Genomic DNA, 18,747 nt, shown 5'->3' with positions numbered 1-18,747 from the left:
TCACATGGGTCGGAATGGACCAGAAAGATAAGATCCTTGCGCCTGAGCTCCGTCAAATGAAGCTGCAGCTTTGTGCTTGAAAAAAACGAAGCAAACTAATAAACAGCCCTCCCCCAGATAATACACAGGAAAAAGCAACTCATCGTTATATCATTTTACGTGTGAAGCATTTGATGGGGATAAAACACAATCAAAGACTGAAACGGAATTAAAAAAAAACAAGCAGTGTTGAAGCGCAGAGCTTACAGTCGATCTGTTACACACATTGAGCCAACACACGCGGTTTATTTCATTAATCAACACGGAGGAGACGGAGAAGCAGAAGGCACTTTTGAGTAGAGAACGCACATGAGAACTCCATGGAACAACAATGGAAACACAAGTTTCACAAGACTTATAATCACAGAGAAAGGAACAATCTTTCCGGATGATGGCAATTGATTGACTGGATTGTTATATAGGGGGGCAGAGCCATGCGGCTCTAGGCTGCACCATTAGCAAGAATTTGCTGGACCCACAGTTCTCACATAACCAAAGTGATGATCCATTGAGTGGCAACAACACTGTTCCTCTATATGAGCAAGACTGGAGTTTGCACTGGATACGGCATCGGAAAACTAATAGACTTTAGCAGGACAGCAGGCTATCCAATAATCTGTATTTATGCAACAGTGTTCCAATAAACTGTATGAAATCCGCATCCCTCCAGCTGCTGAATGGATTTGAGCTACGGTGTCCTGGGAAGGACATGACGTGAGACTGTAGAGGAACATGGCATTACCCTAATGAATCTTTACAAATAATAAGTGGGTATTTATATTCAAATCTTTTCCTGGTTGATTGATCTCTTTAACTCTGCGTCTGTCCCTCCCGGTCACTTTTGGATCAGATGAACTGGACGCACATATGACATGGTCCCATGTAAACGTATGTTCTGTGCTCCCCGGCACCGGCCTCATAGTCTATTCAGCTTGGTGACTATTAGCACTCTCACCGTCTGGTCAAACGAGGTACAAACACACAGTCCCTTCTTATCGGGGCTCCAGTCCAGGCTAGAGATCGGCTGGGTGGACAGAGTCACATTCTGCAAAAGGCTCGCTGATCCGGCAACGCCCGTATCTACGCCATCGGAGTCTTTTCGGGAGCGCTGAGCTGGGTATTCGCTAGAAGAAAGGGGTGAAGAAAGAGGAGACTCAATCAGTGCCCACAAAAACAGTTTTACTTTACATGCAGGTATAATGTACCGGTCTGCTGTTGGAAAGGAAGCCTCTGATTGGTTACTATGCCGGATATACATATAACGGGTCATTTCCCTATACCCCTTCTTGCGCTTGCAATTTGGGAACAACAAAGCAAGTGCTACAACTATCACTTAGGGGCCTATTTATTATTATTTTAAATAGTTTTAGAGGCATTTTCAACCCACGACCGAACTCACATTTAAAAAAAAAAAAAAAAAAAAAGCACAATCGTCTACGTATTTATTAAAAGATCCAAATATGAAAGCACAAACAAATGCATTGAACAACTTTGAAAGGGGTTGTTCACCTTTAAGTTAACTTTTAGTATGATTTGTGATGATCTGATATTCTGAGACAATTTGCAATTGGTTTTCATTTTGTATTATTTGTGGTTTTTGAGTTTATTTAGCAGCTCTCCAGTTTGTAATTTCAGCAGTCTGGTTGGTAGAGTCCGAATTACACTAGCGACCATGCATTGATTTGAAGTAACCATAGCAATAAGTTTGAAATCTTACAGAGCATTTGTCTTTAAATGGGGTCAGTGACCCCCCATTTGAAAGTTGGAAACAGTCGGAAGAAGAAGGCAAATAATTAAAAATCTATAAAAAATAAAAAATTAAGGCTAATTGAAAAGTTGCTTAGAATTAGCCATTCTATAATATACTAAAAATTTACTTTAAAGGTAAACCTAGAAATTCTCGTTTACTCCAAACTTTTCACGTGTTTACAAGCCAAAAAAATAAAAACTTTGATAAGCTCCAAAACCTAGAAGAAATTCTAGAGAGAATTCTTCACGTGCAAGATTTTTGAATTGTAAAAAAATCAACCCAAAGTTAATAAATGGGTCTCCCTTCTGCGCTTTTCTTTTTAATTCGCACCATTTCTAGGGATCGAATATTTATAAAGAACTGTAGTTTTTCTGGGAGGGTTTTTGCGGGGGCTGGTCATGAACAATGTATTAAAACTCTGGGAGGGTCTTGGTTAAAGGAACAGTTCAGTGTAAAAATAAAAACTGGGTAAATAGATAGGCTGTGCAAAATAAAAAATGTATCTAATATAGTTAGTTAGCCAAAAATGTAATGTATAAAGGTTGGAGTGACTGGATGTGTAACATAATAGCCAGAACACTACTTCCTGCTTTTCAGCTCTCTAACTCTGAGTTAGTCAGCGACTTTAAGGGGGCCCACATGGGGCATAACTGTTCAGTGAGTTTGATCCTCAGCATTCAGTTCAGATTCAAAAGCAACAGATATGACCCATGTGCCCCCCCCCTTAAGTCACTGATTGGTTACTGCCTGGTAACCAATCAGTGGAAACCAAGAGAGCTGAAAAGCAGGAAGTAGTGTTCTGGCTATTATGTTAGACATCTAGTCTAATAACGATATTAGAAACATTTTTTATTCTGCACAGCCTAATATCGTTATTAGATTTACCCAGTTTTTATTTTTACACTGAACTGTTCTTTAAGATTAAAAGATGGCTGAACACAAGAGAGTGATAACAAATGTTATAAAACCCAAATTTTACATTCACAGGATAGAAATAGACGACAATTCTCCCGACTGGGCCATTCCAATGCATGGGGGAGGCACTTATACACAGCTTCCTATGCACAGTTTTACTTCCAGCTTTATATGGAGCTGTATAACTTGTGCAACATTCATTCTTCCCATTAGTGTGCCCTACGGTCTAAAGGATTTGGCAGCATCTTCAGGCCACACATAAATCCACTTACTATTTCCAAAGGTGAAGATTTCCGGCTCCTCCGCTGGTCATGAAAACGTCTCTGTTCTGGGGCAGATGTCGCACTTGCCAAACAGTGGATTTATGAGCCTGCGGACACAAAATTGTGACGTCAATATCACTTGATAAGCTGCTCGTTACACTGGCAAAGGCAGTCACTTTACAGTGTATCACTCGGCACACATAGAAATCAACGGGCACTTATAAGTGAAGCTTTGGCTGACAGTTGTGGTTATACAGTACATACAGGTAGAGTCCTGTAGGGACCCGCGGGTTACCCGCAAAAACCTGCGGGTTGCGGATAGAAGTTCCTGGTATAGACGCGGGTCGGCGGGTCGCAGGTCTTTTCAATAGCGATATTTACTCCTTTTTTCTGATCACGTCTACTTCCGATGACATCACTTCTGGTTTACAATGACAGCACTTCCTGTTTTACTCCTTTTTTTCTGATCACGGCTACTTCTGATGATGTCACTTCCAGTTTACAATGACAGCACTTCCTGATTCTTGATGGTCAGCGGATCCGGGTTGCGGATAAGGTACTTGCGGGTCGGGTAGTGGGTAGGAATGCGGGTTGCGGGTCTGGGTTGCAGGTTGTGAGTACGGGTCAAAAAAAAAAAAATGGACCCGCGCAGGACTACATACAGGTGTCACTCTAATACCATCCCCAGTCCGCTGCTTCACTGTTCAGCTCCCCAATATACACTTCCTATCCACATAGAGCAATTTCAAAGGCAAAAAGGTTCAGAAAAAATGCCCTTGTAGCTCTTTGCATTGCAAGAAAGGAACACAAACAGTTGCACTTTGCTTTCAATGGGTTTAGCAGCACTGAATTCAGAGGATGACCCCAGAAATCCCCCCTCATCCGACAGTGCCAGGGGCCAGTGTGAGGCACAGGGTGTGGCCCACAGAGACTATTACCCCTAAGAGGAGCAATTTTGCATCCAGGGTAACAGTAAACCTCTCCTAAAATGTATCCAGCAAACGACTCTTTGATAAGTGTTACCTACTGTACATTCATAACTAGATTTCTAAAGGGCTCAACCTCCAACATTCTGCTGATTATTCTACTGGGGGTACAAATATGCGGAGCCATCGTCCCACTGCTCAGGCATTAAAGTAAAACTACAAAGAGAAAAAGAGTGACGGCTAAGGCTGCTGGCAAGTGGGGAGTATTAATTGATATGATGAAACTGTCACATAGTTCCCATCCCAGCAATGGTTTTAAATCATTTGCCAGTAAATCTGGCGGTGGGGCTGTCTCTGCTGGTTACGATGCCTGAAACACATGAGAAATAAGTGTAAAGTGTTGAGGGGAGTCTCTAAACAAAGCAGCAATGACTCTTCTACTATATCTCTGATCCCTGAGCCTCAGTTACGAAAGCACAACAATGGGGGACAACGGGGTTCGGTTACGTAGGGAGGTGCCGTTACCTTTTCTGAGACAGACGCAAAGCCTTTGGTGGGGTGCTGGGTCCTCATGTCAAACACATGGAATTTTCCTTCCAGCGAAGTAGCGACTAATTTGTTCATGACGATATCCTTTCTGTCAAACTCCAGGCTGCACACCTGCACGGGACAAGACATTCCATTCAGACTAATGAAATCCAAACAGACATAAAGTATCATAAAAGTGCACTCTGTATATTAAGAGATCAGCACTGACCTAAGTTCTCATTGCTCTAAGCTGGCCAGACACAGGCCGATAAAAGCCATATTGGTAACGCCCAATAAATCTGCTTTTCCTTGCCCTTAAAGGGATTCTGTCGTGATTTATTATTTATGGTGTCGTTTTTCTTTCTAAATTACACTGCAAATAATTCACTCAACAATATAAAATTTCATTCCTGAACCAGCAAGTGTATTTTTTTAGTTGTAAAATTGGTGTGTAGGTGCATCTCAGGTCATTTCGCCTGGTCATGTGATTTCAGAAAGAGCCAGCACTTTAGGATGGAACTGCTTTCTGGCAGGCTGTTGTTTCTCCTACTCAATGTAACTGAATGTGATGCAGTGGGACCTGGATTTTACTATTGAGTGCTGTTCTTAGATCTACCAGGCAGCTGTTATCTTGTGTTAGGGAGCTGTTATCTGGTTACCTTCCCATTGTTCTGTTGTTAGGCTCTTGGGGGGGTTGGTGATATCAATCCAATTGCAGTACAGCAGTAAAGAGTGACTGAAGTTTATCAGAGCACAAGTCACATGACTGGGGGCAGCTGGGAAATTGACAATATGTCTAGCCCCATGTCAGATTTCAAAGAAACGGATTTCAGTGCAGAATTCTGCTAGAGCAGCACTATTAACTGATGCATTTGATAAACAAAAAAAAAAAAAAAAAAACTGTTTTCCCATGACAATATCCCTTTAAAGACAACTGACATTACAACTGTTTCTCACAGTGATTCTGCAGCATGAATGGCAGACCCTATTCTGAACCAATGAGTTTATTACTCATGAATAGTCCTTACCCCATTCTTAATGTTGGTCTCCCATCTCACCGACATGTTCCGAAGGTCGAACAGTTTAATGTCTCCGTTGTCATATCCGGCGCACACAGCCCTCTCCTGCTCATTATAGGCATTGCCTGGCACAAACACACACATTAATAATAATAATAATAATGCAAAAAACACATATACATTTTTCTGGTTTTTTTACCTGCGGAATATCTAGGGGGGCAGATACCCCTCAATCGTTAGTGACTGGGCTGGTGGATTTGATCACAAACAAAAATATAGTTGACTTGTAATTAATGTTCACTCACTTGTATTACCCAATTTCAGGCTGTGTAGAGGTATATAAACCAGAATAGGGACACTAAAAAACACTAAAAACAAGAGAAAGCAGTAAAACCCCACACTACCTTACTAAAATGAATTGAGATGTAATTATATAAGTGCTTAGTGCTATTATAAACATATGCTTAGTTCTCAATCAATTTAGCACCAACATACAACTAATGGTATTTCAATCGATTGTGTTAATGCACATAATTATGATTAAAGTGCTTAATATAGCAGTAAGCACTTATATAATTAGATCTCAATTCATTTTAGTAAGGTAGTGTGGGGTTTTACTGCTTTCTCTTGTTTTTAGTATGGGCTGGTGTATTTGTCTCTTACCAAATGCCACTGTCCAGCAGTCTCGCTTGGCCTCCCCAGCTGCAGGCTCCATATTGGCCACTGGAGTATCTTTTTGCCTGGGATCCCAAACCTTAACCGTTCCTAGGAGAGAAGCAAATCATTGGCTGGAGTCACATGTAGTGTTAGTGTATAAGTCACTGCTGTGAACAGCTCCACCACCTTCACTATTTCCTTCTTTATTCACATTGTCACACTCCCACATAAGCCCAAGGGGCAAATTTACTAAGTGGCGAAAATTCGCCAGCGACTGCTTCGCAGCCATCGCAACACTTCGCCAGGTGTAAACACAAATTTATTAAAATGCAAAGTTGCGTTGGCAAGCAAAGCAAAGTTGCGCTAGCCAGGCCCGGATTTGTGGAAAGGCCACCTAGGCCCGGGCCTAGGGCGGCAGGATTTTAGGGGGGCGGCATGCTGCCCAACCACACCCACATTGGTTCAAAACACAGGGGATGCGCTGGAGATACAATAATTTTTCAAATTTCCCGTGAGCCAATCCCCATTGCTCCGGTCCCCCTGGAAGGGACAGGGGTGACAAACGGTAATGGGCCTAGGGGCGCCCACTATGTAAATCCAGCCCTGGCGCTAGCGTTGGGTAATTGCATATTGGGTTGGATACGGTGGGAAGTTAAATTTCAATGGACGTATATGTTGCAGCAAATACATTACACTACACAAGTCCAGGAAACCTTAATAAAATAAAATAAAGTTGTTATATTGCCCTACACATGAGCCCAGTGTATAGTTTATGTGCCATACGTTAGGAAATGTAGGGGGGAAGCCGGGTACCCCAAAAAAATTTATGGACTTTTGCAGCCTATCACCCTGAAAAAGGCAAAAGACGCCAGCGTTTTTGGGACTTAGAAAATGTTTCAACTAAATTAGGAGAAAGTCCTATCTACTCTACTGCACTTCGCCTGGTCTGAGGTGGTGAAGGCAAGTCTGGCGCAAGAGTAAAATCCGCATCTTAATGAATTTGCGTAGTTACGTCCATTCGCCAGGCGTTAGGGAGCGAAGTACCGCTAGAGTATCTCCTTCGCTAGCGAATTTTTGCCTGCACCTGTAAATTGGCGAAGTTCCGAAATTACATCATGCTGGCGAATTTTCGCCAGCGTTAGTCACTTTGCCCTTTAGTAAATTTGCGCCCAAGTTTGGATGTTGGACCCTCTCTGATATTTCCTACAGAGCCGGCTCAAGGGCTAAGTAACTGAGGCAGTTACCCTGGAGCCCAAGTTTTTGGGCTATTTTTTTGTGTACTTCAACTAGGGAATTGTCCAAATTCGATTCGAATTTGAAAACAATTCAAAAATTCTAATATCACAATTTATCATGTACTGTCTCTTTAAAAATTTGACAGACCATTCGCTATCTAAAACCTGACGAATTGCTGTTTTAGCCTATGGGGGACCTCCTAGAACCTATTGGTGGACTTTGAAAAATCTAAGTTTTTTTTTTTTTGGAAAAACTTTGAATCGAATTCAACCGTATGCTCTATTTCTTCGATTCGTATTCGGCCAAATACGGACCTGTTCGATCGAAAACTGACCTATTTGACCAAAAAAACAAAAACCTTCAACTTAATTTCGGTTGGTCTTTTTCAATTTCGAAGTTTTTTCAATTCGAAATTCGACCCTTGATAAATATGCCTCTTAGTGCAACAAATATGTTTTTTATTGTGGATCTGTTGAGACATCATATAAGATAGCCACTAGATGGCACTGTGTGAAAAAATTATAAATTGTAACAATGTGATTTAAAGGACCAGTAACAGCAAAAATTTTTTTAGAAATCTGTTAGTATGCTACGAAAAAAAAGACGCCAACAAATATTAAACGTTAAAGTTGCTAAGTCTTTATAAAGAAATAAACGAAACTCAGCTTGCGCTCCTCTTCAGAAACGGTGATTGGTGATCCATTGTGCGGCACTCGATTTCTCCTCCCTGCCTTCCTTATAGGAGATAGCCAGGGAGGAGAAATCGATCACCGCAGGAGGGATCGCCGCCCTGTCGTTTCTGAAGAGGAGCGCAAGCAGAGTTTCGGTAAGTTAATTTTTAATAAAGATTTAGCGACTTTAAAGTTATGTTGGCGTCTTTTTTTTCGTAGCATGCTAACATTTTTTTTTTAGAAAATTTTTGCTGTTACTGGTCCTTTAAGCCGTAGCTTGATAAAGGGCCGAGATCAGGCCTGAAACGTTTTATGTCCTGGATCAGAAGCCGTATGTTCCAATAAAGGCTTTTTAATTTAAATTCCTGTGTTGACGGTGCTGTTGTATACTGAATAACTCATCTTTCTATTCAGGCCTCTCCTATTCATATTCCAGTCTCTTATTCAATTCAATGCATGGTTGCTAGGGTCATTTGGGCCCTAGCAACCAGATTGTTTATAATGCAAATTGCAGAGCTGCTGAATAAAAAGCTAAATTAATGCAAAAAGTCTTTTCTTGCACATGTGCAAGGTCAATTGTTTGTGGTTTTTGAATTATTTTGCTTTTTATTCAGCAGCTATCCAGTTTGTAATTTCAGCAATCTGGTTGCTAGGGTCCAAATTACCCTAGCAACCACACCTTATTTTAAAGAAGAGGCTAAACTATGAAAAGGAGAGGGCCCAAACAGAACGCGGAGTAACTAAAAGTAGTAATAACAAATACATTGTAGCCTTGCAGAGCATTTATTTTTATGGGGTCAAAGCTGGAAACATTCAGAAGAAAAGATCAATTAATTTAAAAAACTATTAAGACAAAAGAAGGTCAATTGAAAAGTTGCTTAGAATTGGCCATTCTATAACATGCTACCTCCCCTTTAATGACATTGCTGTATTTACAAGTAATTAAATTACAGGTAAAGATCTAGCTGTAAACATGTCACTAATGAGGGTGAGATGCAGAGAGAAGTGAGGGCCCAGATACCATGAAGAGAAGCTGCAGGGCCAGGCTAAAGGAACCCCCCAGAGGGGGAAGCAGGCAGCTATTAGTATTAGAGATGCAACGAATACAGGATTCTGTTTGGGATTCGGCCTTTTCAGCAGGATTCAGATTCGGCCGAATCCTTGTGCCTGGCCGAACCGAATCCGAATTTGCATATGTAAATTAGGGGTGGGTAGGGAAATCACAAAAGAAGAATTTGTTCCACTTTTTCCTTTCCTGCCCCTATTTTGCATATGCAAATTTGGATTTGCCGAATCCCAAAGAGTGGATTTGGTGCATCCCTAATTAGTATAAACATGCAGAGTCTGATAACATCTTTGTCCATTTAAGATTGCAAGCTCTACAGGGCAGGGCCCTTCTTGTTATTTTTAATAACTTTGTTTTACAAATACTAGCGATGTACTGAATGCATAACAACAAATTATCTAAGATAAGGCTTAATGTGATTATGTCGGACTACGTGTATTGGGGTGTGCACAAATTTATCAATATGAAAACAAGAAACACAAGGGACTTTTAACTCCACAATACAAGTGTCGCTTTTTATTTTTTACTTTGAGGTGTAATTACTCATATTATCTTTAGATCGTTTTTGGACACTTGTATTGTGGTGTTAAAAGTCCCTTGTGTTTCTTGTTTTTGCACTGAATTCACTATTTTAGATTCGGCCAAACTACTGAGTCCTTCGTGAAAGATTCGGCCAAATACCAAACCGAATCCGAAGTCTAATTTGCATACGCAAATCATACGCATGCGACAAAAAGTCACATGATTTTAAGGATTCGGTTCGCCATTAGGATTCGGCCGAATCCTTTCCGAATACCAAACGAAATCTTGGATTCGGTGCATCCCTAATAAATACCGATCCATACAGGAGGGCAAGTGGGTTCTGCTCAACAGAGCTCTTACTCAACCTTTATAACAACAGAGGGGTCATTGAGGACCCCCGGGCGAGGCAGCACTATGGCAGGCCACACTTGATTGACAGATCAGTCTGCTATTTGCACAACACCATGCAGTGGACACAGTGCAAAGAAATGGCCGATCCTTCCTTTGTGCATTACGTTTGCATTGTGCACTACGTCCTGCTGTGTTTATTTATAGCAATGTCTGCCCTTCCCTTCATGTGCTGTATGTAAAGGGCTGTTTTTAAAAGGAATTGTTCAGTATAAAAATAAAAACTGGGTAAATAGATAGGCTGTGCAAAATAAAAAATGTTTCTAATTTAGTTAATTAGGCAAAAATGTAATGTATAACTGGAGTGACTGGATGTCTAACATAATAGCCAGAACACTACTTCCTGCTTTTCAGCTCTCTAAGTTAGTCAGTGACTGTAAGGGGGACAATATGGGACATAACTGTTCAGTGAGTTTACAATTGATCCTCAGCATTCAGCTCAGATTCAAAAGCAGCAGTTATGACGCATCTTCTTCATGTAACTGATTGGTTACTGCCTGGTTACCAATCAGTGGAAACCAAGAAAGCTGAAAAGCAGGAAGTAGAGTTCTGGCTATTATGTTACACATCAAGTCACTCCAGCCTTTATACATTATATTTTTGGATAACTAACTATATTAGAAACATTTTTTATTTTGCACAGCCAATCTATTTACCTAGTTTTTATTTTTATACTGAACAATTCCTTTAAAGAAATATGACCATCCTTACTAGGAGAGGTGACACAGCAGTCAGAGCACTCCTGGTAGTACAACAACTAGTTACTATGTCGCTTTCACTGAACATGAACGTTTTTTTTTAGATTCCTGCTGTCACTTTCTCTGTTATTTCTGAAAGCAGAATTGGGTGCAGTTCTGTTTGAGTGCAGGGAATGAATGTACTAGAGAAAAACCATAAACACTGAAGGAAATCCAAAGGCCTGACCTCTGGCCGTTTGATTCAGTCATTTCATTTCCAGCGTGTTGCCAATGGCACATGAAACAGAAGAAATGTAACAAATGCCGCTTACTCCTACTATTGCCGCAATATAAACGTCTCTATGTTTTCTGCAGAGCTTCTTCTTCAGCACAACCAGGTTACTAGAGAGTCTGCGAGGTTCTCACACTGAAGGTTATTGCTCAGTAAAGCCAAGCAAGCGATGTACTTCTCTTTCAAATTGCTCTGCTTATTTACTCACCGTCTCGGCTTCCAGTTACTATTTCGGGAGCTCCATCCCCGATGCCCACTCCGCCCACCCCATCGATGCAGTTTATTATTTCATTGTGGCCTTTTGCAGAGTAAACGGGAGTATCCGGTGCTTCCAGATTCCTAGGAGGACAATATTACATTGAATAAACATGGAGTAAAGGTATGGGACCTGTTATCCAGAAAGCTCAGGACCAGGGATCTTTCTGCAATTTGGATCTCCATATCTTAAAGGGATACTGTCATGGGAAAACATGTTTTAGACATATTGTCAGTTTCCCAGTTGCCCCCAGTCAAGTGACTTGTGCTCTGATAAACTTAAGTCACTCTTTATTGTTGTACTGCAAGTTCGAGTGATATCACACTCCCCCCCCCCTGCAGCCTAACAACAGGACAATGGGAAGGTAATGAGATAGCAGCAAGATAACTGGAAGATCTAACAACAGCACTCAATAGTAAAAGCCAAGTCCCTCTGAAACGGATTCAGTTACATTAAGTAGGAGAAATAACTGCCTGCCAGAAAGTTGTTCCATCCTGAAGTGCAGGCACAAGTCACATGACTGGGGCAGCTGGGAAACTGACAATATGTCTAGCCCCATGTCAGATTTCAAAACTGAATGTAAAAAAAATCTGTTTGCTCTTTTGAGAATTGGATTTCATTGCAAAAGTCTGCTGGTGCAGCACTATTAACTGATGTGTTTTTTTAAAAAACATTAGTTTGGATCAAGTTTGGATCAAGTACAAGCTACTGTTTTATTATTACAGAGAAAAAGGAAATCATTTTTTTAAAATCTGGATAAAATGGAGTCTGTGGGAGACGGCCTTTCAGTAATTCGGAGCTTTCTGGATAACACGTTTTCGGATAACGAATCCCATAACTGTGGTATGGTAAAAGTTTTGCCTAGTAACCCATAACAACCAATCAGCAGGTAGCATTTACTTGTCTGACTGGTTGCTGTCGGTTACTAGACCTGGTACAAACGTTACCACTTTTATTACTTTACCACCCAAGAATGACTGCCGGTATATCTTAGGATTTGCCTTGTGGAAAATAGAATGAGCTGGGAGTATATTTATTTTTCCTTTGCTTTATTTCTCGCCCCAGCTTTCCAGTCACCTGCAGTTGTCACCAGACAAAGGATTAGGGGGTGTTTATGGAGGATAATTGCAGGTTATGGGCTGTTCCCTGGTACAAACCCACCCGTAGCAACAATCAGGTTTAGATCTATCCTATAAATATGAGTGATTAAAAGTCACAGCGCTACATGCCCTATTACAGTTGGCTCCATAAATCTTTGGCAGAGCATTAAAAGGGAGGAAACCCAGAATTTGGTGATGTCCAAGACTTCAGGCTGTCATTGCCAGCAAAGGGTTTTCAACCAAGTATTAGAAATGAACATTTTATTTTCAGTTTTTTAATTTGTCCAATTACTTGTGAGCCCCTGAAATGAAGTGATTGTGTTAAAAAAAAGGCTTTAGTTCCTCACATTTTTATACAATCTTTTTGTTCAACCCACTGAATTAAAGCTGAAAGTCTGCAGTTCAACTGCATCTGAGTTGTTTCATTTAAACTTCAGTGTGGGAATGTACAGAACCAAAATTAGAAAAAAGTTGTCTCTGTCCAAAGATTTATGGAGCCAACTGTATGTGCACTTACCATATGTTAAGGTTTCCACCAAAATCTCCAGTAGCCAGGTATCTCTGCTGCATTGAGCTCGCTCCAAACGTCCCACATTTTATAGGTTTGGGCTTCTCAGTCTGAAAAAAACCCCATAAATCTTATTCACTTGAAGAAACATAATAAATCACTATTATTTCAGCCTCACAATATACACAATATAAAATCCTCACTACCCTGTAAGATATGGTTATGTTGCATTGATGGTTCCAACAGTGTTGAGCCCCTACCCTCACCTATACAGCTGCCACTGACTTACTATATCCAGTACTATCAGGCCACGGAATCCCACAGCTGGTACCAAATATATTTCAGGAAGAAGAGACAGATTTTCTCTTTCACCTGTAGATGGCAGCAAATTAAAAGACATCTGCAACTAAGCCGTTTGCTACAAATGCATCATTTTGCCCAGTGCAGGGGGGGGGGGGTTACCGCTCTTAATCCTCTGTCATCCCCCCTTAGAGGACTTGGGGCTGAGCTGGAGGATTGCAAATGGTATCTGGGGGCTGTAATTCTAAGGCTAGGGCCACACAAGTCAGATTTCGAGCGAGCGGAGAAAAGCAGGTCAGGTATCATGATATGTACATTAGGTATGAACCTGTTCTGCTCTCCCTATCAGGAGGGTAAATGGTACAGTCCAAATAGAACACTGCTGTTTGTAAACAAAAAGTCTAAAAAAAAGAAAGCATACCTCCCAACATTTTGGAAATAGAAAGAGGGGGACAAAAAGATTTGCCGTGCTAGTTTAACCACGCCCAATTTTGTGGCCACACCCCCTAATTACCATGTCCACTTTACAAAATTTGGCAGGTTATGAAAGTTTGAACACATTTCTGTGGTTTTTATTTGTTATTACAGTTTTGCTAATGAAGGTGAATTGCCCTTTAAGCTGCAAGTCACAATTTCCCCAAGAGACCTACTTATCTTAAACTGTTACAATTGTTTCTTTGCTTATCTTTAGTGATGGGAGAATTTGTCCCGAATTTAGATGCCCGCTTCAATTTTCCCCGCTGGCATTAAAGTCAATGGGTGTCAGAATAATGTTGACTCACAACGGTTTTGAATTTTCACTGCAGCTTCGCAAATTTATTTGCCTGCAGCAAAACACTGAAATTCGCCACGAGTTTGCTCCTGCCGAATTTATTTGTCCATCACTACTTATCTTAAATTGTTACAAAAGTATCTAAGTATTTATTCTGGGCTCTCAACCAAAAGCCAATTAAGTTCCAAACTTTGTATCTTTTTCGGGCTGTTCAGTGCAGGAGATCAAAGAGAAAGTCCTGACATTTCTGTAACAATCCGGGACTGTGGGCTGAGCTGTCAAAATCGGGACTGTCCTGTGGAAGAGCTGGGAGGTATGATTAGGGTTGCTGCCTAGCCGGTAAAAATGTTGCTTCATGTCAATGTTATTTATAGGGAAAAACTATACAAATATAGGAATGCCAGTATTTTTTTTTCCAGAAAAGGTGGCAACCCTAGGTATGATAAAGGTAAAGGGCAACTAAAGTCCCTGCTTCATTTTACTAGTCATCGAGGGGCTACGGCTTCCCATAGCCAGCAGCTTTATACCGCCAGGGCCACACGACTCAGAACTCAACCTGTGGAGAAATGTATCCGCTCCTCCCCTGAAGCCCTTCTGTCTGCAACCGGCTTTTGGTCCTAAATGCAAAATTTTAGCTAGGGCCACACCATACAGATCTTGGCTTGCGGAGAATGCGCTCCCTGGACCCAAAGGATTTTGGAACTGAAACATGAGATTTAGTTATTTTGTTGATATCTACAGTGTCTGCCTGCACCAGAAAGGTGGTAATGTTTAATGTTTCTGTGTGCAGTCAGTGCAGCAGAGGGATCAAGGTGAGCGGATTGTCGGCCTCTGCCAAGATCAATATGGTTTGGCCTTAAGGTGGCCATACACAGGTAGATTAAAGTTGCCAATATCGGTCCTTTAGAGACCGATTCGACAGCTTGTCTGCCCATGTGTGGGGGCTCCCGACGGGTCCTCCCGATCGATTATCAGGCCAAAAATCGGCCAGATATCAATCGGTCAAGTTTGACTTTTTTTGTACGATCCAGGACCGCATTGGCTACTTGATGCGGTCCTGCGACCCTTCGGAGCCCATTTGTAGTATCGTAATCTGATCATTCGGCCCAGGACCGAACGTTCAAATTCATCCGATATCGCCCAGCTGTTAGTGGGCATATCGGGTTAAGATCCGCTCGCTTGTCGACCTTGCCAAACAACCGGATCTTATAGTGTACGGCCAACTTTAGCCTTTGCATTCCCCCCACCAAAATCTGTCAGCACCCCAGCCGAGGTAATGTCTCCGGGTGCAGTCACACTATTACGATCTCCAATACAAAGTATCAATAAATATAATATATACATTGTTTACAAAAAGCATCTTACGGCAGAGACACAAGTGGAGATTCGGGGAGATTTATTCGCTCGGTTACAAATCGCCTTACGAGGAAACTCGAAAACGAATCGCTCCGAGTGCCATCCCCGCTGGCGATTTAGATTCAGATTTAGATAGCCGGCAGGAAGGCAGTTCGGGGAGATTAGTCGCTGGGCGAATAAATCTCCCCAAATCTTTGCGCGTGTCTCTGCCCTTGGACTAAAACTTTCATTTAATCCTTGATGGGAGAGAGAATCCAAGATCTTAATCCATACTGCTTCTCTCCTTAATAAATGTCGACTGAGGTTATCTCTGGACTGTACCATTTACCCTCCTGACAGGGAGAGCACGACAGAAGACAGTTCATACTTTATACTGTAATGCACAGGTAGTTGCTGGTATTGTGTTGGACACTAATCTTCCATATACCCCAGTCAGATGAGCACTCGTTGCATTTACCCCTAAGCTGGAGGAGTAAGAAAAACAAAGTAAGTTGTTAACGGTCCCTGGAGAATTGTGTTTACAATAAAGCACCAGAGACGCCACAAACAAAACAGATCATTTCTACAGGGAATTTCCTTTAGAGAAATGAGTTTAGTACATAGTAACTCTGTGATCTGCATTTTATTCTGCAGCATGATCAGTAGGGTTGCCCCCTCTCCCCCCCCATATTCAATCCACATCCAGTGCGGATAATTAGCAATTCATTTCCATGCATGCTGCAGACTGAACTGATTTATGTGCAGCCATGCATCTAAATGAATCGCTAACCCCAATGATCAGTGATGTTCTCACAGTGAGGAATTCCCCAAAATGTTCAGTGGGGCAGGGCCTCATCTCCCCCTCCCTCCAAATCAGCAGCACAACTGTGGTTCCTCACTAGCAACAACTACACTGATCCATCAGCCACCCACCCACCCAGGCTGCTGCTGCCAGAGAAGAGCTGCATGACAGGGAACTCTGGGAAATGTAGTCTTTCCTCCATATAGATGCACCTAAACTGGAGAAAGGCTATAAGCTTTTTCCAACTTTTGCCTCCCCAACCATTCCAAGTTGTGGGTCAGTCCAAACCAATTTGTACTAGAAATCTCCTAGGGTTACACCATATTGCTTTTCTTACGGTGCATGCTGAGAAATGTATCAACTACATTCTAACAGTTCAGAGTCTGCACATGAATTACTGAGCTGCCAGACAAACACAAGAGACAGGGACATTCAACTTTAAACTTAGACTTTGGAAAAACAGTAAAAAAACAAAAAATGGAAAGTAATTGAAAAAAAGAAGTCATTGTATATGGTGAACAACCTGAAAACAACTCAACTAAAAAGTGTTTGGAAGGTGAACAACCCCTTTAAAGATGGACCTGTTCAAGGAATATTATTAAGTGATCAGCGTGATTTTATTTTATTTGTTCAATTATCAGCCTTCCTATTGTGGCTCTATTCAGCCTGCAACTTCAACTGCTATCCAGTTGTCAGGGGAGTCACTAACCCCCGGCAACCAACAACAGATTGTTTGTAATGATTAATTCTATTCCTATTCATTATTTTATTTTTCAGGATTTCTTTTTGATTTGCAAAATCGTTTTCCCATTTCCATGACAAGAGCATCTTGGGCTCAGAAATCAATTTAAATTCCAAGCCTGTTGGCTGCAGAACAAAAAAAAAGCATATACAGTAAAACCCCCATTTTACATCCTCTGATTTAAAGTTTTCCCTCATTTCACATCTCATTTTGTGGTCCCACCTATATATTAGGCATAATACATTTCCCTGGTTTTACATTTTCCTGGATTTTACATCATCTTTTCTGGTCCCCTGAAAAAAAGTAAAAATTGCATTTCTGCTTCAGTTCAAATATCACTAAAAAAAAATGACCAACTGCAAAATGTCCTAGTATTGTTGTTGACTGGCGACTACCCCACTTCCTCTGGTACTTCTCAAATATACAGCATCACATCTGTAATGCACTTAAATAAGAAGAATAACATCACTCTGACGTACTTACCATATATATATATATATATATATATATATATATATATATATATATATATATATATATATATATATATACATACACACACATATATATATATACACATATATATATATAGTGAATAAAGTACCCCCTCTTGTAAAATTATATATTATATATATATATATACACACATATATATATATATATATATATATATATATACACATATATATTTATAGTGAATAAAGTACCCCCTCTTGTAAATTATTAAGGATTATTATAAATTACAAAGGAGTTTCATGACCATATAAAAATACGAGGCCGTAGGCCATGGAACTCCGAGGTGACTTCTAATATCCTCATGTTTTGCAACTGGGGGTACTTTATTTATTATAATACACAAGTTTCAGCAAGTCATGTGACAGAAATGACATCACTACTCACCGTTTATAACTGATGACATCAGAACTCAATGGTTATAAGGATATAATTTACAAGATATTCATCATGGCTTTTGTGTATTATATATATATATATATGTGCAAAGTAGGCAGCACTCCTAGGGTTTTTCAACACAAACAGCAAAAGTATGTATCAAAAACAGGTTTATTGTTTATAGAATGGCGAATTGTTAGCAACTTTTCAACTGCATTTCATTTATTTTTATTTTTTTTATAGTATTTGAATTATTTGCCTTCTTTTTCTTCTGACTGTTTTCACTGTTTCCAGCTTTGGAATGAGGGTCACTGACCCCATCTAAAAACAAACAAATGCTCTGTAAGGCTACTAAATGTGTTGCTATCGCTACTTTTTATTCCTCGTCTTTCTATTCAGGCCTCTCCTATTCATATTCCAGTCTCTCGTTCATATCAAGGCATGGTTGCTAGGGGGAATTTGGGCCCTAGCCATCAGATTGCAGACATTGCTGAATAAAAAGCGAAAACCACAAATAATAAAAAACTAAAACCTAATTGCAAATGCTCTCAGGATATTGCTCTCTACAACATACTAAAAGTTAATTTAAAGGGGAACAAGCCCTACTAGTGTGGAGTATACTAGTGTTTCCATGGCAACAGGTGATGCAAAGGACAAACTAGTTTCCCGTTGCACTTTATCCCTATTATAATGAATTTTAGGAAGAGGAGGAGGCTGGGGCGGTGATTATTGGGGTTCAGAGATGATATTCTGTGTCCCTCCCTCCCCCCAATCCCCTGACCTCTTGGAGCAGTTTGGCTTCTCCTTGCTGGATCTCATACACCTGCAGGACGCCGCTGCCCCGGGCCAGGTTCCCGACACACACGAACTTGGCGCTGCACGGGATCCACTTGCAGTCGAACAAGGTGTAGTTGACGGACTTCTGCACATGAGCGATGATCTGCGGTTTCTCCAGAGGGGAAGACATGATGCGTTCGGTGGCCGACGTCTGCCTGCGACTCAACCTGTGTGTACTTTCCGTGTGACTCTATTGCTTCAAGCTCCGCCCCTTAGAACACTTACCAACCAACTG

General features: G+C 41.0%; 1 protein-coding gene across 1 annotated transcript; it reads right to left on the bottom strand.

Annotated features, from left to right (window-relative positions):
* Window positions 1-208: 208 nt before the first annotated feature.
* On the bottom strand, window positions 209-18,712 carry dnaaf10.L (dynein axonemal assembly factor 10 L homeolog). Its single transcript, NM_001095400.1, is given in 8 exon segments — window positions 209-1,163; window positions 2,977-3,074; window positions 4,419-4,553; window positions 5,450-5,565; window positions 6,104-6,205; window positions 11,178-11,308; window positions 12,843-12,943; window positions 18,457-18,712. Coding segments are annotated over 8 exon segments (1,077 nt in total). The 5' UTR covers window positions 18,643-18,712; the 3' UTR covers window positions 209-955.
* Between the last annotated feature and the right edge of the window lie 35 nt (window positions 18,713-18,747).

Source organism: Xenopus laevis, chromosome 5L (genome assembly GCF_017654675.1).
Source record: "Xenopus laevis strain J_2021 chromosome 5L, Xenopus_laevis_v10.1, whole genome shotgun sequence".
Classification (NCBI taxonomy): Eukaryota; Metazoa; Chordata; class Amphibia; order Anura; family Pipidae; genus Xenopus; species Xenopus laevis.
Note: the sequence above shows the minus strand (reverse complement) of the source record. Positions and strands in the feature narration are given on the sequence as shown.